Source organism: Microdochium trichocladiopsis (genome assembly GCF_020744255.1).
Source record: "Microdochium trichocladiopsis strain MPI-CAGE-CH-0230 chromosome Unknown B0I36scaffold_11, whole genome shotgun sequence".
NCBI classification, from domain to species: domain Eukaryota; kingdom Fungi; phylum Ascomycota; class Sordariomycetes; order Xylariales; family Microdochiaceae; genus Microdochium; species Microdochium trichocladiopsis.
The window spans coordinates 1095999-1110718 of NW_025763554.1; the positions used below are offsets into that span (position 1 = coordinate 1095999).

The 14720-nt window shown below is 55.3% G+C and overlaps 4 protein-coding genes across 4 annotated transcripts; 2 read left to right on the forward strand and 2 right to left on the reverse strand.

Moving 5' to 3' along the window:
- Nucleotides 1-666: 666 nt before the first annotated feature.
- B0I36DRAFT_276830 (POT family protein) lies at nt 667-3414 on the reverse strand. The gene is made up of 4 exons (XM_046151400.1): nt 2651-3414; nt 2412-2564; nt 1093-2357; nt 667-1017 (listed from the first exon to the last, which is right to left on the reverse strand). Exons 1-4 carry the CDS (start codon nt 2964-2966, stop codon nt 826-828), a joined length of 1926 nt encoding a protein of 641 aa, XP_046006575.1. The 5' UTR covers nt 2967-3414; the 3' UTR covers nt 667-825.
- An 803-nt stretch (nt 3415-4217) lies between these two features.
- On the forward strand, nt 4218-6497 carry B0I36DRAFT_335719 (heterokaryon incompatibility protein-domain-containing protein). Its single transcript, XM_046155514.1, has one exon. It carries the CDS (start codon nt 4255-4257, stop codon nt 6370-6372), a length of 2118 nt encoding a protein of 705 aa, XP_046006576.1. The 5' UTR covers nt 4218-4254; the 3' UTR covers nt 6373-6497.
- On the reverse strand, nt 6498-8265 carry B0I36DRAFT_297884 (ASF1 like histone chaperone-domain-containing protein). The gene is made up of 4 exons (XM_046151932.1): nt 7767-8265; nt 7603-7642; nt 7231-7539; nt 6498-7138 (listed from the first exon to the last, which is right to left on the reverse strand). The coding sequence occupies exons 1-4, from the start codon at nt 7873-7875 to the stop codon at nt 6763-6765; spliced, it is 834 nt and encodes a 277-aa protein (XP_046006577.1). The 5' UTR covers nt 7876-8265; the 3' UTR covers nt 6498-6762.
- Nucleotides 8266-9320: 1055 nt separating this feature from the next.
- On the forward strand, nt 9321-12948 carry B0I36DRAFT_37791 (uncharacterized protein). Its single transcript, XM_046160611.1, has 2 exons — nt 9321-10592; nt 10649-12948. The coding sequence occupies exons 1-2, from the start codon at nt 9486-9488 to the stop codon at nt 12725-12727; spliced, it is 3186 nt and encodes a 1061-aa protein (XP_046006578.1). The 5' UTR covers nt 9321-9485; the 3' UTR covers nt 12728-12948.
- The last annotated feature ends 1772 nt before the right edge of the window (nt 12949-14720 follow it).

Here is a 14720-nt window from a genome sequence, read left to right on the forward strand (position 1 = left end):
GTCGCCTGGTGGAAATGTGCCATTTTATGTCCCATGATGAGATCGGGCGGTACAATGCCGGGCAGAGTTTCAGCGGCGACAGGCCGTGTGGCTCACTGTTATGTGGTGCTGGCAAAGTGATCTTGTCTCTGGGATAATTAGCACCTGTTTTGGATGGTCGCAACCGGCGGACTTGTCGAGAGGACAGTGTCAGAGCGTACGGGGGGCTTGCTATTGGCGCTCGACCTCATGCACGGCGACCTGGAGTGGTTTTGAGGGACAGTGACAGCACTGGATGGATCTGTCCCCACGGACTTGACTGCACGTCCAATGATTGCTGAAAGCTTACAGCCAAAGCAGTCACTGCTCGGTGCTACAGAGACACTGGTCACTACTTTTCAGAAGTGGCTTCGGGCCCGGACGTGTCAAAGGATGGAATGATTTGTTTATTTCTCGTAGATTGGGAGGACTTGATATTAGACGACTGTTTGACATCAGCCGGAGTAGGCACTACATTCCTGAGATCTTCGTCTTGTGCGTGCCGAAGACTTGCTCCGCGAACAATATGATCATGTGAAAATTACATTCTTGACTTGGATGCAGATATCTGAGATTCCCAAGACATAGTCACGTGGGCAACTGACAGAAAGTCGACGTGGCCAAAGTCGTGATTCACCAGCGACGTTCGTTCGTCCGTCGCTTTGCACTGAAGTGACAATTTATTTTGCATGTCTACAAACAAGGCTGCCACTTTCCACTCCTGCCCCTCATGTGTAGTATGATTCACCCAGGTAGAGAAAGAAGCCACAACACCTTTGCGGGACAATCAGAAGCAGTAGAAGTGCCTCAAGCCTTGTCACCATGTTTGTCCAGTCCCTGAGCGTGCCGGAGCTTCTGCTGCTCATGCTGAGCGGCCTCTACGGCTGCGATGTCCACATCCTTGTTGCGACTGCCCTGGAAAACACTGTCTGGGAGGGCATTAAGCTGCTCTTCCTCCTTGTCAAGCGCGCGGAACGTGAACCAGAATCCAATACCTCCCTGCCGTGGGTCGTCAGTAAAGGGAAACAGTACCAAAGGGAGAAACAACAACATATATGGAGGGGAATCACTTACAACAAAGGCGATGGCGGCGATTGCAGTATAGAGCCACACCAATAGCGGATCCGTAGAGAGTCCAACGAACGCTTGCGAGAGTGCTGCGCTGAAGGCCTGGCTGAACCAGAAGATAGAAGTGACCATGCCCCGCATGTTCTTCGGCGCCTTTGTGAAGGCGTACTCGAGACCCGTGATGGACGCCGCAATCTCGGAGAACGCAACCAGCACGTAGACTGGGGTTTGCACCCAGACGCTCAGGTTCGGAGGATTGTCGCACCCGTCGACAAAGCCGTACCCGTCAGTCTCGCGGCAAGGGGACAACATGTAGATGTAGTGCTGGATGATGGCAGACACAAGCATCGAGAGACTGCCAAGGAAGAAGCCCGCTGTCATCTTCTTGATCGGTGTAAGCTTGAAACCCATCTTCCGAAGTGCTGGATACACAAACTTGTCGCAAATTGGAATAAAAATAAGCAGCGCCAGAGGGTTGAGATTTGTGATGATGTCGTTGGGGACACCGTCGAGACGCATCGTAGCTGCTTGTGAGATGAGGTTGTTGTAGACCTGGTTGTAGGCGAGCCACCAAACCGGAAGCCAGACAAAGACCAGGCAGGCCTTGAAGCCACGACGGACTTCCTCCACCCAAACGTCGTCGAAAGTCATCCACTCAGGTCGCTCAGCCTCCGGAATGTTGCTGGGCTTGACAGCGTCCCAGAATCCATGCCCACTCCGAATTCTACCACGACTCTTCTTGAGGGCAAGGAAGAAGAGGCCGGAGGCCTTTCCGAGGACAGAGCCGGTGGGGGGCGTTCGTACATATTTGGACTTGAACGCAATCAAAACCATCGGGCATATGATGAAGAGCGCCGTGGGAAGGGTGAATGAAAGCCAGAACCCGACATAGTTTTCGGCGTAGACCATGGATATCTGGCCAGTGAGAGCGCCAACGTTGATGAACCAGTAGTAGCGCATGTAGATGACGGAGATTGTGAGCACAGGATCGACAATGACTCGGCGTCCATCATTCAGAGTTTTGATGACCGCGCGCGGCTGTTGTGCCTCGTACTGCTCGGCAATCATGGGCGAGATGTTGGCTTTGAAGAAACCAACACCAATGCCGAAGAAGATCAGACCGACTGAGAAGCAACCAAGTGCACCACTAGGATTGGCGATGACTGGAGGCAGAGCCGAGACAATGAGGATGATATGACCAAACATTGCGACGACAATTGCAATATGGATAGTCTTGTATTTGCCCCAGTACGAATCCGCAAAGTAACCACCTGAGGGACGTCATCAGCTGGTGTATCGTGTCGTATATTGCGCAATCTTCTTACCAAACAGAGGCATAAGATAGGCCCAAAAAGAGTTGAACAGGGTCAGACCAGTCGAAGCCTGTTGGCCGAAACCGAGGGCGCCGGCTTGTTCGATAGTCATTCCAGCACCCGTGGTTGACCCGGGTGGCAAAGGCTGTGAGATGAAGTTCACAACTGCCCAGATGAGGAACATTAGCAACTGATTGGAGGAAGTCATGCCTGATATTTGTGGACAGTTGATGACTTGATATGCTACTTACACACAGCTGTAGTACCGTAGTATGCGAACCTCTCGCAGAGCTCGATAAAGGCGATTGTGTAGATGATCCAGGTGATGGGCCCGGGGACGCGCTCGAGTGTGAGAAGCTCTTCGGCGGTAGGATATTCCTCGCCGTTGGGCCCTCGAAGCACGGTGGTGTCATCGCCAGACAGGGACTTGCTGGACTTGCGGTCGTTGTCCAGCGATGGCTGCACGTCGCTCTTGGCCATGCCACTGGCACCGTGGGCGCCATTGTCGAGGTCTACAGCATTGGCTCTAGCGGCCTCGATGGTGTCGAGATTGGCCCCTGTCGACATGTTGAACGATGTTCACACTACGTCCGCAGTGCCCCTGGGAGTAAAGTCAAGGGAGCAAGGAAGGGGTCTTTCAGAGCGCCACCTGCTATTGCCGAAATTGGTAGACTCGAGAAGACATTGTTGCGGAGGGCTATCGGGAGGACAGCGCCGTTTATGAAGGCAGACCGGAGGCCATGGTGGAAGGCAGGCAGGGTCGCACCGGGCCACGCCAAGAGGCGTGCGACACGGGCGACATCGAGCATTTTTCGTGTGCTTGCGAGCCGCAAGACGGGCGTTGGAGATAGGAGAGGCTGATTCCACTTTGTCCCGGTCGATCTTGCCCGAGGAAGGCAGCCGCAACATCGCAACGTCACGTTTCCAGCGGGCTATCAGTGGGCCAAGATGCCAAGGCGAAGAGTTGGGTGAGGCCAAGATGCTGGGCCAGCATGCTGCCACTGCTTTGCTGACCTTGGCGCTCAGAGTGTTCAGTGGACCCAAGACGGCCGCTTACAGCCGGAACAACAGGACATTGGCAGAAGGGTGAAGCACCGCAACCATCTCTTCCCCAGTGCTCCGCAAAAGCCCTTCTCCACGCGCCCGCGGACCTCTTGTGCGCCTTGGCTTGCCACTTGCGCGGATGTCGGTGCTCTCGCAGTACGTACCTTAATTACTGTTGGTAAGCTCTCAAATCAGAAAACAACCTTGACCCTGCTCAAGTGACCAGCTGCTCATTGGATCTGCGACAGCTTGAGGCTGCCGGATCGCGCCTCGTTCCTGCGCCATGGCACCTGGATGATGAGCTGGGACCACTGTCGCCCATCGTGGCAACCACAGTCCTCAAGGTCCCTGCGAGATGCTCGGCCGGCAGTTCAGTGAAGTCGATCGAGCCGGTACAGGAAGTAGTCTGGAAGCACCTGCGCACAACCTGTGCATTCAGCTGCAATGGGGCGGATTTGAGGCGTCAGCCCCCACGGTCAGCCGCAGCACCCGGCCCCGCCTGAGGAACAACAGCCACATCAACCAGCAGCAGCTTCCAAACAGAGCTGATGGCATACTCAATCGTGTTACTTATACTGGTAGTGACCGTCCGTGGGAGGACATTCGTGCAAGCGACTCCCTTGCCGATCACCGCCTGCCACGCTGTCGGCGCCACGACAGCACGATACCCTCTGGTTGAGCCATGACTGTCGCCGTGTCTGCTGTGCTCAGGTTGCGTTTCCACCCAGGATTATCCGGCGACAGACATCCAAGGTCAATCGTGAGCCGATGCCATCAATCCTTTGCCAAGAGGGGATGACGCGTCGCAACCATGCGGCTTATCAACACCCACACGTTCCAGCTCAAAGAGTTTCTGGACGATGCAATCCCACCATATGCGATCCTCTCCCACACGTGGGAAGACACGGAACTTGTGTACAAAGACATGCTTGGTGGGCCAGAAGTCCATGACTCCCCGGCATTCGCCAAGATCAGAGGTTGCTGCAACATCGCCCGGGAGTTCAGGCTCGACTGGGCCTGGATAGATACCATATGCATCGACAAGTCGAGCAGTGCCGAGCTGTCCGAGGCAATAAACTCCATGTTTGCATGGTACCAAGCATCACAAGTCTGCCTCGCCTATCTCTCAGACGTGCAATGGAACAACTTCTGGCAGGGCCAGTACAAGAAGGACGCCCTCAGACTGCTGGGGCGCAGTCGGTGGTTCACCAGAGGTTGGACGCTCCAGGAGATTCTGGCACCCAGCGAGGTTGTGTTTCTTGACCGCACTTGGACCAGGTTTGGCACGAAGGAAGGGTTCGCGGATATCCTAGAAAGCATCACGTCAATTCGCCGTGTTTTTCTCGTCTTCCCACAGCGACTCAGTGACGCAAGCGTGGCCGAAAGGCTCTCCTGGGCTTCGAACCGTCAGACGTCGAGAAAGGAAGACATGGCTTATTGCCTGCTGGGCCTGCTTGGCATCAACATGCCCCTCTTGTACGGAGAAGGCCACCGGGCCTTTCATCGTCTACAGCAAGAGCTCATCCGAAACGTCTACGACCATACCATACTCGCCTGGGGCTTGTACGCAAGCCCGTTTGCGCAGCTCAAGTACATTGTTGGCAGCACCCGTGAAGCGCCACCTCTGCTTGCTCCCATTCCGAGTGCCTTCGACAACTGGAGCTCAGCCAATAGGACTCTTGGCGAAGGGAAGCATTACGTGTTGACAAACCTGGGCTTGTATATCGAGCTGCTCGTTGTCCCATTCCACACCCCAGACGAGCTGGACAGGTCAAAGCCGGACAAGAGGGCCGTTGCTCCAGCTCTAGGACTGGCACTTCTCGATTGCTATGAATGGTCTCCCCGCGGCAAATATCGCGTGGCACTGCCGCTACAGCTTCAAGACCGCAGCAACTCCCACGTAGCTCCTCTGGCGAGACGCGCCCGGGCAGCAAGACCGTTCCTCGTGCCGGAGCATGTCGAGCAGCTGGGCAGGCGCCTGTCAATGTACCTGCAGGACGGCATCCGGGCGAAAAACGTCCAGACCAATGCAATGTGGTTCATCAACTGCCAGGCATTGTTTGCCGAGGGCTACTACCTCGCCGACTACTTCCCACCAACCCAGGTGGATGTCATACAGCAGCAAGGCGCGAGAAGCACAACTCTGTGTCTTTACAGTGAGCCCGGCGTGGAGTACTCCTTGATACGGTTGCAGCACAAGGAGTACGCGACGGTACTTTTACTCATCGAGCACCCGAAAGCGGCTCCAGAAGCAAGGTCGGCGTCATCTACCACTCTACGGCTCAACGAGAAGTCGTCGGGCGCGACTCAAAAGAGTGGTCACGACAAGACGAACACGAAACCCGACAAGGGACCCGAACAAAGTGCCATGGGACAGCTCTGGATCACCAGCACGGACAACCTCAAGACGGCGTTTGAGATGGTCCTGCAGCCGTCCTACGCAGCAATCTCCTTTGACTACATCATCAAGGAGTTCCAGTGGACACCCCTAGGCAACATTGCCAGCAGCTTGACCAGAGGCACCTCTGGCGCGTCGTCCTTGTCATCCTCGGCGCAGGCATCAACCTGGACGAACCCGGCCACGGCCTCGTTCCGCCACAGCGCAAGCTCGTCCCTCTCCTCCACACCTTATCCCGCGCTCGCTGGGGTTGTGGGCGACTCGCACCAGACCAAAGTCATTGATTCCTGGGTTCTCGACAAGATTGGGGCTTTGCAGGTCGTCGATCCGGTCTTGTTTCCAGATGATGAGGACGTGGGCGAGGACGACGATGGGACGGAAAATTCTGGGCCGCCCCGGGGAACAGACAGGAGTGTCTATGCTGACGACAAGAAAGACAGGCAGAGGGCTGAGAGACGGGACCTGGTGATTGAGCTGGCAATGCGGGTGCAAGAGACTAGCTGGCATTACTCGGCTAGGCATCCTTCATAGTTTGTAGCCCCCATTCTTCGATAGGTTTCCGTGGCCTTGCAAGGAGGCTCTCAAGACGTCTGCCGTCGCCTTGACAATGGATTCTAGGCCAAAAAACATCTTCGGGAACCCTTGTAACCACAGGGACAAGATACGCCTCGTGCTCTTGAACACTTCGTCTTTTTAGCGTCTGATAAGAGTATCGCTCGATATCTAACTTGCATAAACTCTAAAAATCCAGCATGTTGCTGCCGCCACCAGGGCAAAACCAAGATATGCCTCCAACTCCACATCATAATGAATAGAGCTTCGCATCATCATGCTTTGAGATTTGTCTTCTGGGGCCAGAGCCGCTCAGTACCCAGAAGGCCTGTGGTAGGCAATTTGTGATTGCACCCTCGAAGCTCGCGTTCAGTGAGCCATGACCTCCTGCTTGCCGGCAGCAGCAGGCTTCTCATCAACCTCCATCGCATCATCACCATCCGCGGCCTCTCCTTCACCCTCACCCTCAACCTCCTCGACGAGCTCATCTTCGCTCTCGTCCTCGAGATCGACACTGCCGTCGTCGGAAGCTTCCTCTTCCTCGGCGGCAGCAGCCTCAGCGGTGCCAGCCATGTCAGCATCGCCGTCGGCTCCGGCAACAGCCTTGCTCGCGTCATCGGCAGCGGCTTCCTCCTCGGCCTCCTCCTCGTCAAGCTCCTCAGCGCCATATTCCTCTTCGTCAGCCTGGAGGTCAGCTTCAGGTTGCTCGGGAGGGAACTCGGCGGGGGCGGAAGCTTCAGAGTCCCTGTAACAGCATTTCATCAGTAAACTTGTGACTCTCTCAGTCTGGACATGCATGAGATGCGTCCTCGTTCTAATGTTGAAGTCCATGCTTACCACTTGATCGCAAATCGTGTCACTCTCGGCTTGTCGGCCAAGATGTTGCGGCGGATCTTGTCCATTATGGGCTGGGCAGGGGGCTCGGCATTGAGCTCGTCGGTCTCGTACTCGTTGTTCACATAGTAGCCGACACGGATGAACTCGCGGCCGTCATAGGCACATGTCAGGAGGACGACGGTGACGCCGAGGACTTCATTGCTGGGGATGTTTGTTGTGTTCGGGGGATCGGCCTCGAAGATGAACTTGTTGACACCGACGGGGATGGGGCCGACAAGTAGGGAGTCGAGCTCCTGGTCGTATTGGGTACTGGACCAAGTTAGCTTTTACAACGCGAATAGGCGAGGAAGCCGCGGGGATGGGGCAACTCACGAAGTGGCCGAACCGACATATGTGAGCTTCCACTCGAGGTCTGGGAGAATCGTGATTGTTAGCCAGGCTCGCTTCTCGCTAGGCAGCCGCCTGCGCGTGAACACCAGGACTGCTTCCGGAGGAGCAGAGGGGAAGGGCGCAGGACGTGTGTGGGGAGCACGCACCCTTTTCCAGCTGTTCAAGGCACTCGAATGTGATTTCAAGCTCGTACTTGTCGGTTAATTTTGCCGGGTTGTTGAGGATGTTGACACCGAGGAGGGATACGACCGACATCTTGACGGAGAGGAGCGTGAGCTTGCGGTTGACAGGTTATGTGGAAGGTGGGGTGTAGCGGTGTGAATGGGGTTGAGGATGTGCTGCGACCCGCACTTGGATCGGCTTGTTGCTGTTGGTGTTCGAGGAAGGATGAAAAGTCTGAGAGAGCAGACAGGACAGCAGAAGTGGTGCAGGATTGGCGGGCGACGGCGGGCGAGTGGGCGGCGCGAGATTGTTGATATTTGGGTCGCGGCGTCGTGATGCACAGGCGCAAAGGTGGGCTGGCCAGCAACGAGGCCCTTGCGAGCAGGGGCGGGCGGTTGCTGCTGCGCTTTGCCCATTGCTTTTGCCCATGCCTGGCGTGCCCTGGATGGATCCTGGTCATGACCTGCTGCTGCTGGGCTTAAGGCAGGCAAGCTAGGCACAGAGCCTGCCCGTGGTGGTGGGGAGGAGCCCTGGGTAATACAAGCCAGCCCATCAGCTCCATCAAGATCCAGAGCAACAAAAGTCGCTCCAGTAACAGTGCCACCACAGGCCCCTGTCGTCGGGACCTGCAGGTTGGCAACTGGGTCCCACAGTCAGTCTGAGCACGCAACGCGCGTGGCCGTCGCTAACGCGACCAGCGCCGCAAAAGCGCGTAAAGTGGGTTTCTAGCTCTAGCTCGCCCGCGCAAACAGAACAAGGGCATGGTTTGCAGTGCTGGATTGTGCCATGTCTCGTCAACAGCAGGACGACAGACGCCAACACCAGTTTGTCAGCTTGTATTCTGGCCAAACACTTACAGTCATGTGTGGTCTACACATCGGAAAGGGGCGCCATCCCTCGCTTGGCGAGTCGCGCTCGTGCAGACAAGACAAGCAGTTTCTAAGATGACGGATGCGGAGTCAAGATCAAGGCTTGCATGATTAGTTCCAGAGACCGAAGGCCTTGAAATGTTTTCTGCCTCGCTTTGTCCACATGCTCTCATTCTTGAGTGAGAGCATTTGGCCAAGACCGGAGCGTGGTTCACAAGGTCGTTTGTTGTTGGTGTTGGTCTTTGAGGTCAGTCAAACCTGGCACCATGTCGAGGGCCCACCTCTTGCCTTAGTCAGCCCAAAGCTTTGCCTTCCCAACCACTCAAGCTTGTCAGAACCAGTTTTATTGGACTCGCCTTCATCTTGACGACACACTGCCCGGCGCCCACAACCGTGACGTCGCAACAACTCATCGGCCAGTGCGCTTCTCCTCGGCGCGCCTCGAACTGCGACCTCGACGGCCAGCCGAACGTTCTTTGTTCTTTGCGACGACTGCGTAGTCATTGCCCCTCGTGCCGACCGACTTCGCAACCCGAGCCAATCGAGCTCGTGGACCTTTTCAAGCGTCACGCCCGCCCTTCCCAGTACATCAGAGCCTGTCGACCTCTGCGAATACCGCCGATCCGCCACTGCCAACTCACTTTCACGTTCTACCGTTCCAGTCGGGTCGCGACGCGTTGCGACGACCACCGCGTCCCGGAGCAGCTGTAGTTGTGCTTTTCGAGGGCTGCGATCATTGTCAATCGCTTGACAGCCTGTCGAACTGCTGACAGCAAAACCTCAACCGACGCGGCCTAAGACCATACCGTGCGCACTCTGCCCAAAGCAGCAGCGATGGCCAGTCCTGGCCCGGACGAGTCGGCTTCTGCTCAACAAGATTGGGCAACGGGAGAATGGGGTGGAGATGCTGAACATCAGAATATTGAGCATAGCGAACATGATGCTGCCACTGCTTATGATCCTGCTTCCAAGCCTGCCGAATCTTCCCCCAGTGATTCTGCCTCTAATGAAGAAGACGGCGGGGAATATGATCCCGAGTCTGTTTCTTACGATCCTGCCTCTGCTCCTACTAATGACACTATCCTCCCCGATGCTCCTGCTCCCGCCATGGCTTCTGCCTCAGCTTCTGATGCACGTCCAGCCAAGAAGCCCAAGACGGCTGGCGGCTTCATTGTTGGCTCGTCTGATGATGAGGACGAAGATGACGCCACCCCCGCCCCGGCACCGGTCACTGTGCCTACCACAGCGATTCCAAGGCAGTCATCGCCCTCAGTGGCACACCCGCAGAATCCAGCAATGCAACCGAGCGGTCAACCGAATACCGGGTCAGCGCCAGCAATGTCGGAGCGATTGCAAAACGACACGATTGGCCTGCTCGAAGATCGAGTCAAAGAAGATCCGAGAGGAGATATGGATGCATGGAAGACCCTGATCCAAGAACAGCAGCGCCGGAACAAGATTGAAGATGCGAGAGCTGTGTACGAGCGGTTCTTTGCGGTGTTTCCGCAAGCAGCCGAGATCTGGCTGGAATACCTCACCATGGAGCTTAGCCTGGACAACTTCCAGCAAGCGGAGGCCATCTTTGGCAGGACACTTTTGTCTGTTCCCCATGTCGATCTGTGGACTGCCTATCTCAACTATATCCGAAGGCGCCATGACCTGAACGACCCGACTGGCCAGGCCCGGCAGGTCGTGAGCACCTCATACGAGTTTGTTCTACAGCACATTGGGCAGGATCGCGATGCTGGCCAGATCTGGTCCGACTACATTCAGTTTTTGAAGAGTGGCCCGGGGCAGGTCGGAGGCTCGAGCTGGCAGGATCAACAGAAGATGGATATTCTGAGGAAAGCCTACCAACGAGCCATCTGCGTTCCGATGCCAAACCTGAATGCGCTGTGGAAGGAATACAACCAGTTCGAACTAGGGCTGAACAAGACGGCTGTAAGTACCTAACATCCAACATACGAAACGGACCCGTAATCTAATGAACAAGACAGGGTCAGAAATTCTTGCAGGAGCGGTCGCCGTCATACATGACGGCTAGGACAGCCAATACCCATCTGGAAAATCTGACGAGAGGTCTGGTTCGGACAACCCTGCCGCGCCTCCCTCCTGCGCCTGGTTTCGATGGAGACACAGAATATCAGGAGCAGATCACGCTCTGGAAAGCATGGATCGCGTGGGAGAAAGACGATCCTCTTGTTCTTCAGCAAGACGACCCAAAAACATACCAGCAACGCATTCTGCATGTCTACAAGCAGGCGTTGATGGCTCTGCGCTTCTGGCCCGAGCTCTGGGTCGAAGCGGCGGAGTGGTGCTTCGAGCAAAACATGATCAACGATAAGGGACAAGACACTGGGTCGCAGTTCCTGATTGATGGTGTTGCTGCCAACCCTGAAAGCCCGCTTCTTGCGCTTAAACATGCCGACCGCATCGAGTCTACGCACCAGGTCTCTGAAGGCGACGAAGGCAAGGCCGCCCTGGCCCAAGCTGTACGTGCACCTTACGACCAGGCGTTTGACACTCTGTACGACATGATCAAGAAGCTCAAAGATCGAGAGACGGCAGCCGTTATGAGGATTCGTGATGACCCAACTCTAGGTGGCGAGGAAGATGAGGGTGAGATCAATGAGAATGGGCCGAGCACATCTCTCAAGCAAGAGCGTATCAAGGCACTTCAGACTGGATTCGCCGCACAAGTTCACCTGATCTCTCAACAAATCTCGTACCTCTGGATTGCTCTTGCCCGAGCATTCCGACGCATCCAAGGCCAAGGAAAGACGGCCTCTGGAAAGCCTACAACCGGCATTCGCGCGATATTCACCGAGTCACGATCCAAGGGCCGTCTTACGAGCGATGTCTACGTTGCGATCGCGAACATGGAGTGGGACATTTACCAGGATCCGGTCGCAACCAAAATTTTCGAACGTGGTGCCAAACTTTTTCCCGATGAGGAGCATTTCATCGTTGAATATCTCAAGCACCTTCATGCAAGACACGACTTCACGAATGCGCGCGTGGTTTTCTCGCAGACGGTGAAGAGGTTCAAGGAGAAAGGCAAAGACAGTCCCGAGATGCTCACAAAGCTCAAGCCCCTGTACACGTATTTCCACAGCTACGAGGCCAAGTTCGGCGAGCTAGCTCAGATCAAGCAGCTCGAGCAAGAGATGACGGAGCTCTTTCCATTTGACCCGAGCCTTTCGCATTTCGCCGCCCGGTTCGCTACCAAAAGATTTAACCCCCTCAGCGCGCGTGTTATTGTCTCTCCTGGCGCACAAATGCGGCCAAAGCCCATCATGCAGTCCGTGGAACAGCCACTTCCTTCAATGCCCAACAGTCCAGCGCCTGTATTGCACAGTGAGCCAAGCCCTCGACCCCAGTTCCTGCAGGCCACAAACTCGCCGAAACGACCTTACCAAGTGGACGAGGAGGAGTTCAACCCACCTCGAAAGATTGCGCGTGGTGTGTCGCCGTTGAAGGGCGCAGCTGGCCGACGACTAGATCAACAAAGACGCGCCCAGGGCGGTGGCTCTTCCCAAGCGGCTGCTCCACTCCCGATCCCGCGAGATATCACATTCCTCTTGAGTTTAATTCCCGCCGCGTCAAGCTTCAACGCGCCGCGCTTCAGTCCGGACGGTATGGTTCGGCTGATTGCCAATACTGCGGTTCCCGATTACCGCGACTGGCAGGCGACGCAGGCGAGGAATGCTCGCACAGAGTCGACCTCTCGTGCGCACACGCGACAGGCCTCTAGTGAGTATCCAGCCTATGCTCAAAATCGGGACTCACCCGGTCCGCCATCGGCATCTGGGCGTCCTATCAGCCCCTTCGGCGGCGCTCGTGGTGTGCAGATTTCTGCGCCGTATAGGAACTCGCCTCTCCGGCCCGGATCCAGCGGTGACTTTGAGCCTCCGCAAGCAGGCGGCTATCAAGCACCAGGACCCAGTCCGTTCAACCCGGCCAGCCAAGCGCCGCAGCCGCCCCCGGCGAATACCGGATACTGGCAAGGCGGTGCTTATGGCCAGCCCCCAAACTCATATGGCCAACCTCCTCAGCAGTATGGCGGCTGGCAGTGATGTTGACGTCCCAGGGAAGCAATTCAGCTATGCCAAGCCAGCGGGGAGGTCGCTGTGCACAAATCTGGAGCAGTGATAGCTGACTTCGCGTCTCCAGATTGGCCAGATAGACAAACGCATTATCATAGTTCGGATCTAGATTTAATAATTGACTGTATCATCAAATGCATATCTTGTCTATGAATTAGATTTATAATTCAGTTCTCATTTTTCGAAATGCCATTTCTATCCTTTCAGGACTGGCATAAGTTAGTGAAAATAAACTGAGCATGGTGAACATTATGCTCGTCTCCGTCATGAACTGGGTCATGCTGTTCAACCGACGACTACTGTTACTCTGGGCGTGCGCCGTTTCTACGCGGCTCCTGTGATCTGAGAGTTTGTTTGTTTCATGATTGTCTAAGTTTGGCGCTCTTGAAATCCACTTAGGAAGCTTTTCCTCCATTTAAAACAGATATTTTGAGACCGTGATCGCGAGCCCAGAACTCAGGCGTACCGTGGCGTGTTGTCAACCGCCTGCCCTGAATAAAGGCATACTTGAACTTTCCCGTTTGCAACCTGTCTCGCATCGCTGCATTGTCAGTCTCGGGAACCTAATTGAAACTCCCTACGAGCATAGCACACGTCGCCTCGCCGTTTGCACACTAGACACATGCCCAAGGCAACAACGTCAAGGTACTCCTCTCTGACATCGAGTGTCGCAAACAGTCCAGCAAGTCATTACTTCAGAGTGAAAGTCTTGACCTAGCCACCTCAGGCCTCACCTTCTTTCCCTACACATCAAGCTTCGCCAGCCAGGGCTGCCAACAGTTGACCTCCTACACGACTCACAACCAGCGCAGCAGCGATATTGATCAGCCGCTGTACAAACCTCACAACTCTTCAGACTTCGCCCGCTTCAAGCATACAGGTTCGTCAAGGTGCATTGCTCTTAGCCATTCACATCCCGGGTGCCGCACACATCTTTCTCCCCAGCCAAGATCAATTGATTCTCTTTACCACCAACCCTTCCTGCCTCGCGCCTTCTCACCTCGACACATCATTCTGGGCCAGCACTTGATACCCGCGCATTCAGACCATCCTCTCCCGCACCGTGACCTCTCCAAGTCAAACATTTCTCCGCCCGGCAATATCTGCCTGCAAGCTTCTGTCCTCGCGCAGTTTCCATTCCTCCATTGCATGAATCATCACCCAGTCACACCTGAGGCATCTAGGTATTCTCAACTTCGGCCCTTGTCTCCAGAGGCAACAAGGCATTTCATTCCCATTGTCATTGCACCACGACAGTCGCCATCGTGCCTTCCACAGTTCCTGCCCTCTTACCACTATTTTAACAGCCTTTCCCCGCTCCAGGTCGTCGTCCTCACCTGTCACTCTCACCACCCACACCATCCACCACTGACCACCACCAAACCCGACATCAGCAATCACACTCAGCCTCTGGCTTGACAATCGAGCTCATCCACCAAGCACTCTACCTAGTGTGGCTGCTCATTTCACCTCACACATCAGAAAGACAACTTCGAGCAAACATTCTCTCCACTTCGTAAGTGCAACTTATGCTGAGTTATCCTCGCACCTCAGCTTCATTCTGAAGAAATCCTTCTCTCCAAACATCCCATTCGCCCAGCAAGATACCTTCAACAACGCTGCAATCAAGTCGCACCATACCCTCCGCATCCCAAAGTGCCTGTCACTTCCATCCCCTTTGCCACATTTTTCCTCACGCACTGCAAACGGATCCGCACGACTCTGCTTCCTCTCTTTACACCAACACCCATCCACATCCACCTACATCTGGTGCGTCCAGATTTCAAGATACAACGTCCATCTCTTCAGGCATCACCAGAAGCACTCAGACGACTTCGACTCGTGCGTCCAGCTTGCCGTGAGACTCTCAGCGTCACATCTGGTTGTGTGCTTGTCGCCAGCCCAGTCAATCCGCGCTTGACACTTCACACTTCACATCCATATTCATTCCAAGCTTCAAACT

Bases quoted from the DNA above. Each gene is read 5' to 3' on its own strand.
- B0I36DRAFT_276830 (XM_046151400.1), bottom strand. From the start codon at position 2,966: ATGTCGACAGGGGCCAATCTCGACACCATCGAGGCCGCTAGAGCCAAT. The intron at 2,358-2,411 runs GTAAGAAGATTG...GACGTCCCTCAG, and splicing joins CTATCTTATGCCTCTGTTTG to GTGGTTACTTTGCGGATTCG. The intron at 1,018-1,092 runs GTAAGTGATTCC...GACCCACGGCAG, and splicing joins TCGCCGCCATCGCCTTTGTT to GGAGGTATTGGATTCTGGTT.
- B0I36DRAFT_335719 (XM_046155514.1), top strand. From the start codon at position 4,255: ATGCGGCTTATCAACACCCACACGTTCCAGCTCAAAGAGTTTCTGGAC.
- B0I36DRAFT_297884 (XM_046151932.1), bottom strand. From the start codon at position 7,875: ATGTCGGTCGTATCCCTCCTCGGTGTCAACATCCTCAACAACCCGGCA. The intron at 7,540-7,602 runs GTGAGTTGCCCC...AACTTGGTCCAG, and splicing joins TATGTCGGTTCGGCCACTTC to TACCCAATACGACCAGGAGC. The intron at 7,139-7,230 runs GTAAGCATGGAC...ATGCTGTTACAG, and splicing joins ACACGATTTGCGATCAAGTG to GGACTCTGAAGCTTCCGCCC.
- B0I36DRAFT_37791 (XM_046160611.1), top strand. From the start codon at position 9,486: ATGGCCAGTCCTGGCCCGGACGAGTCGGCTTCTGCTCAACAAGATTGG. The intron at 10,593-10,648 runs GTAAGTACCTAA...TGAACAAGACAG, and splicing joins TAGGGCTGAACAAGACGGCT to GGTCAGAAATTCTTGCAGGA.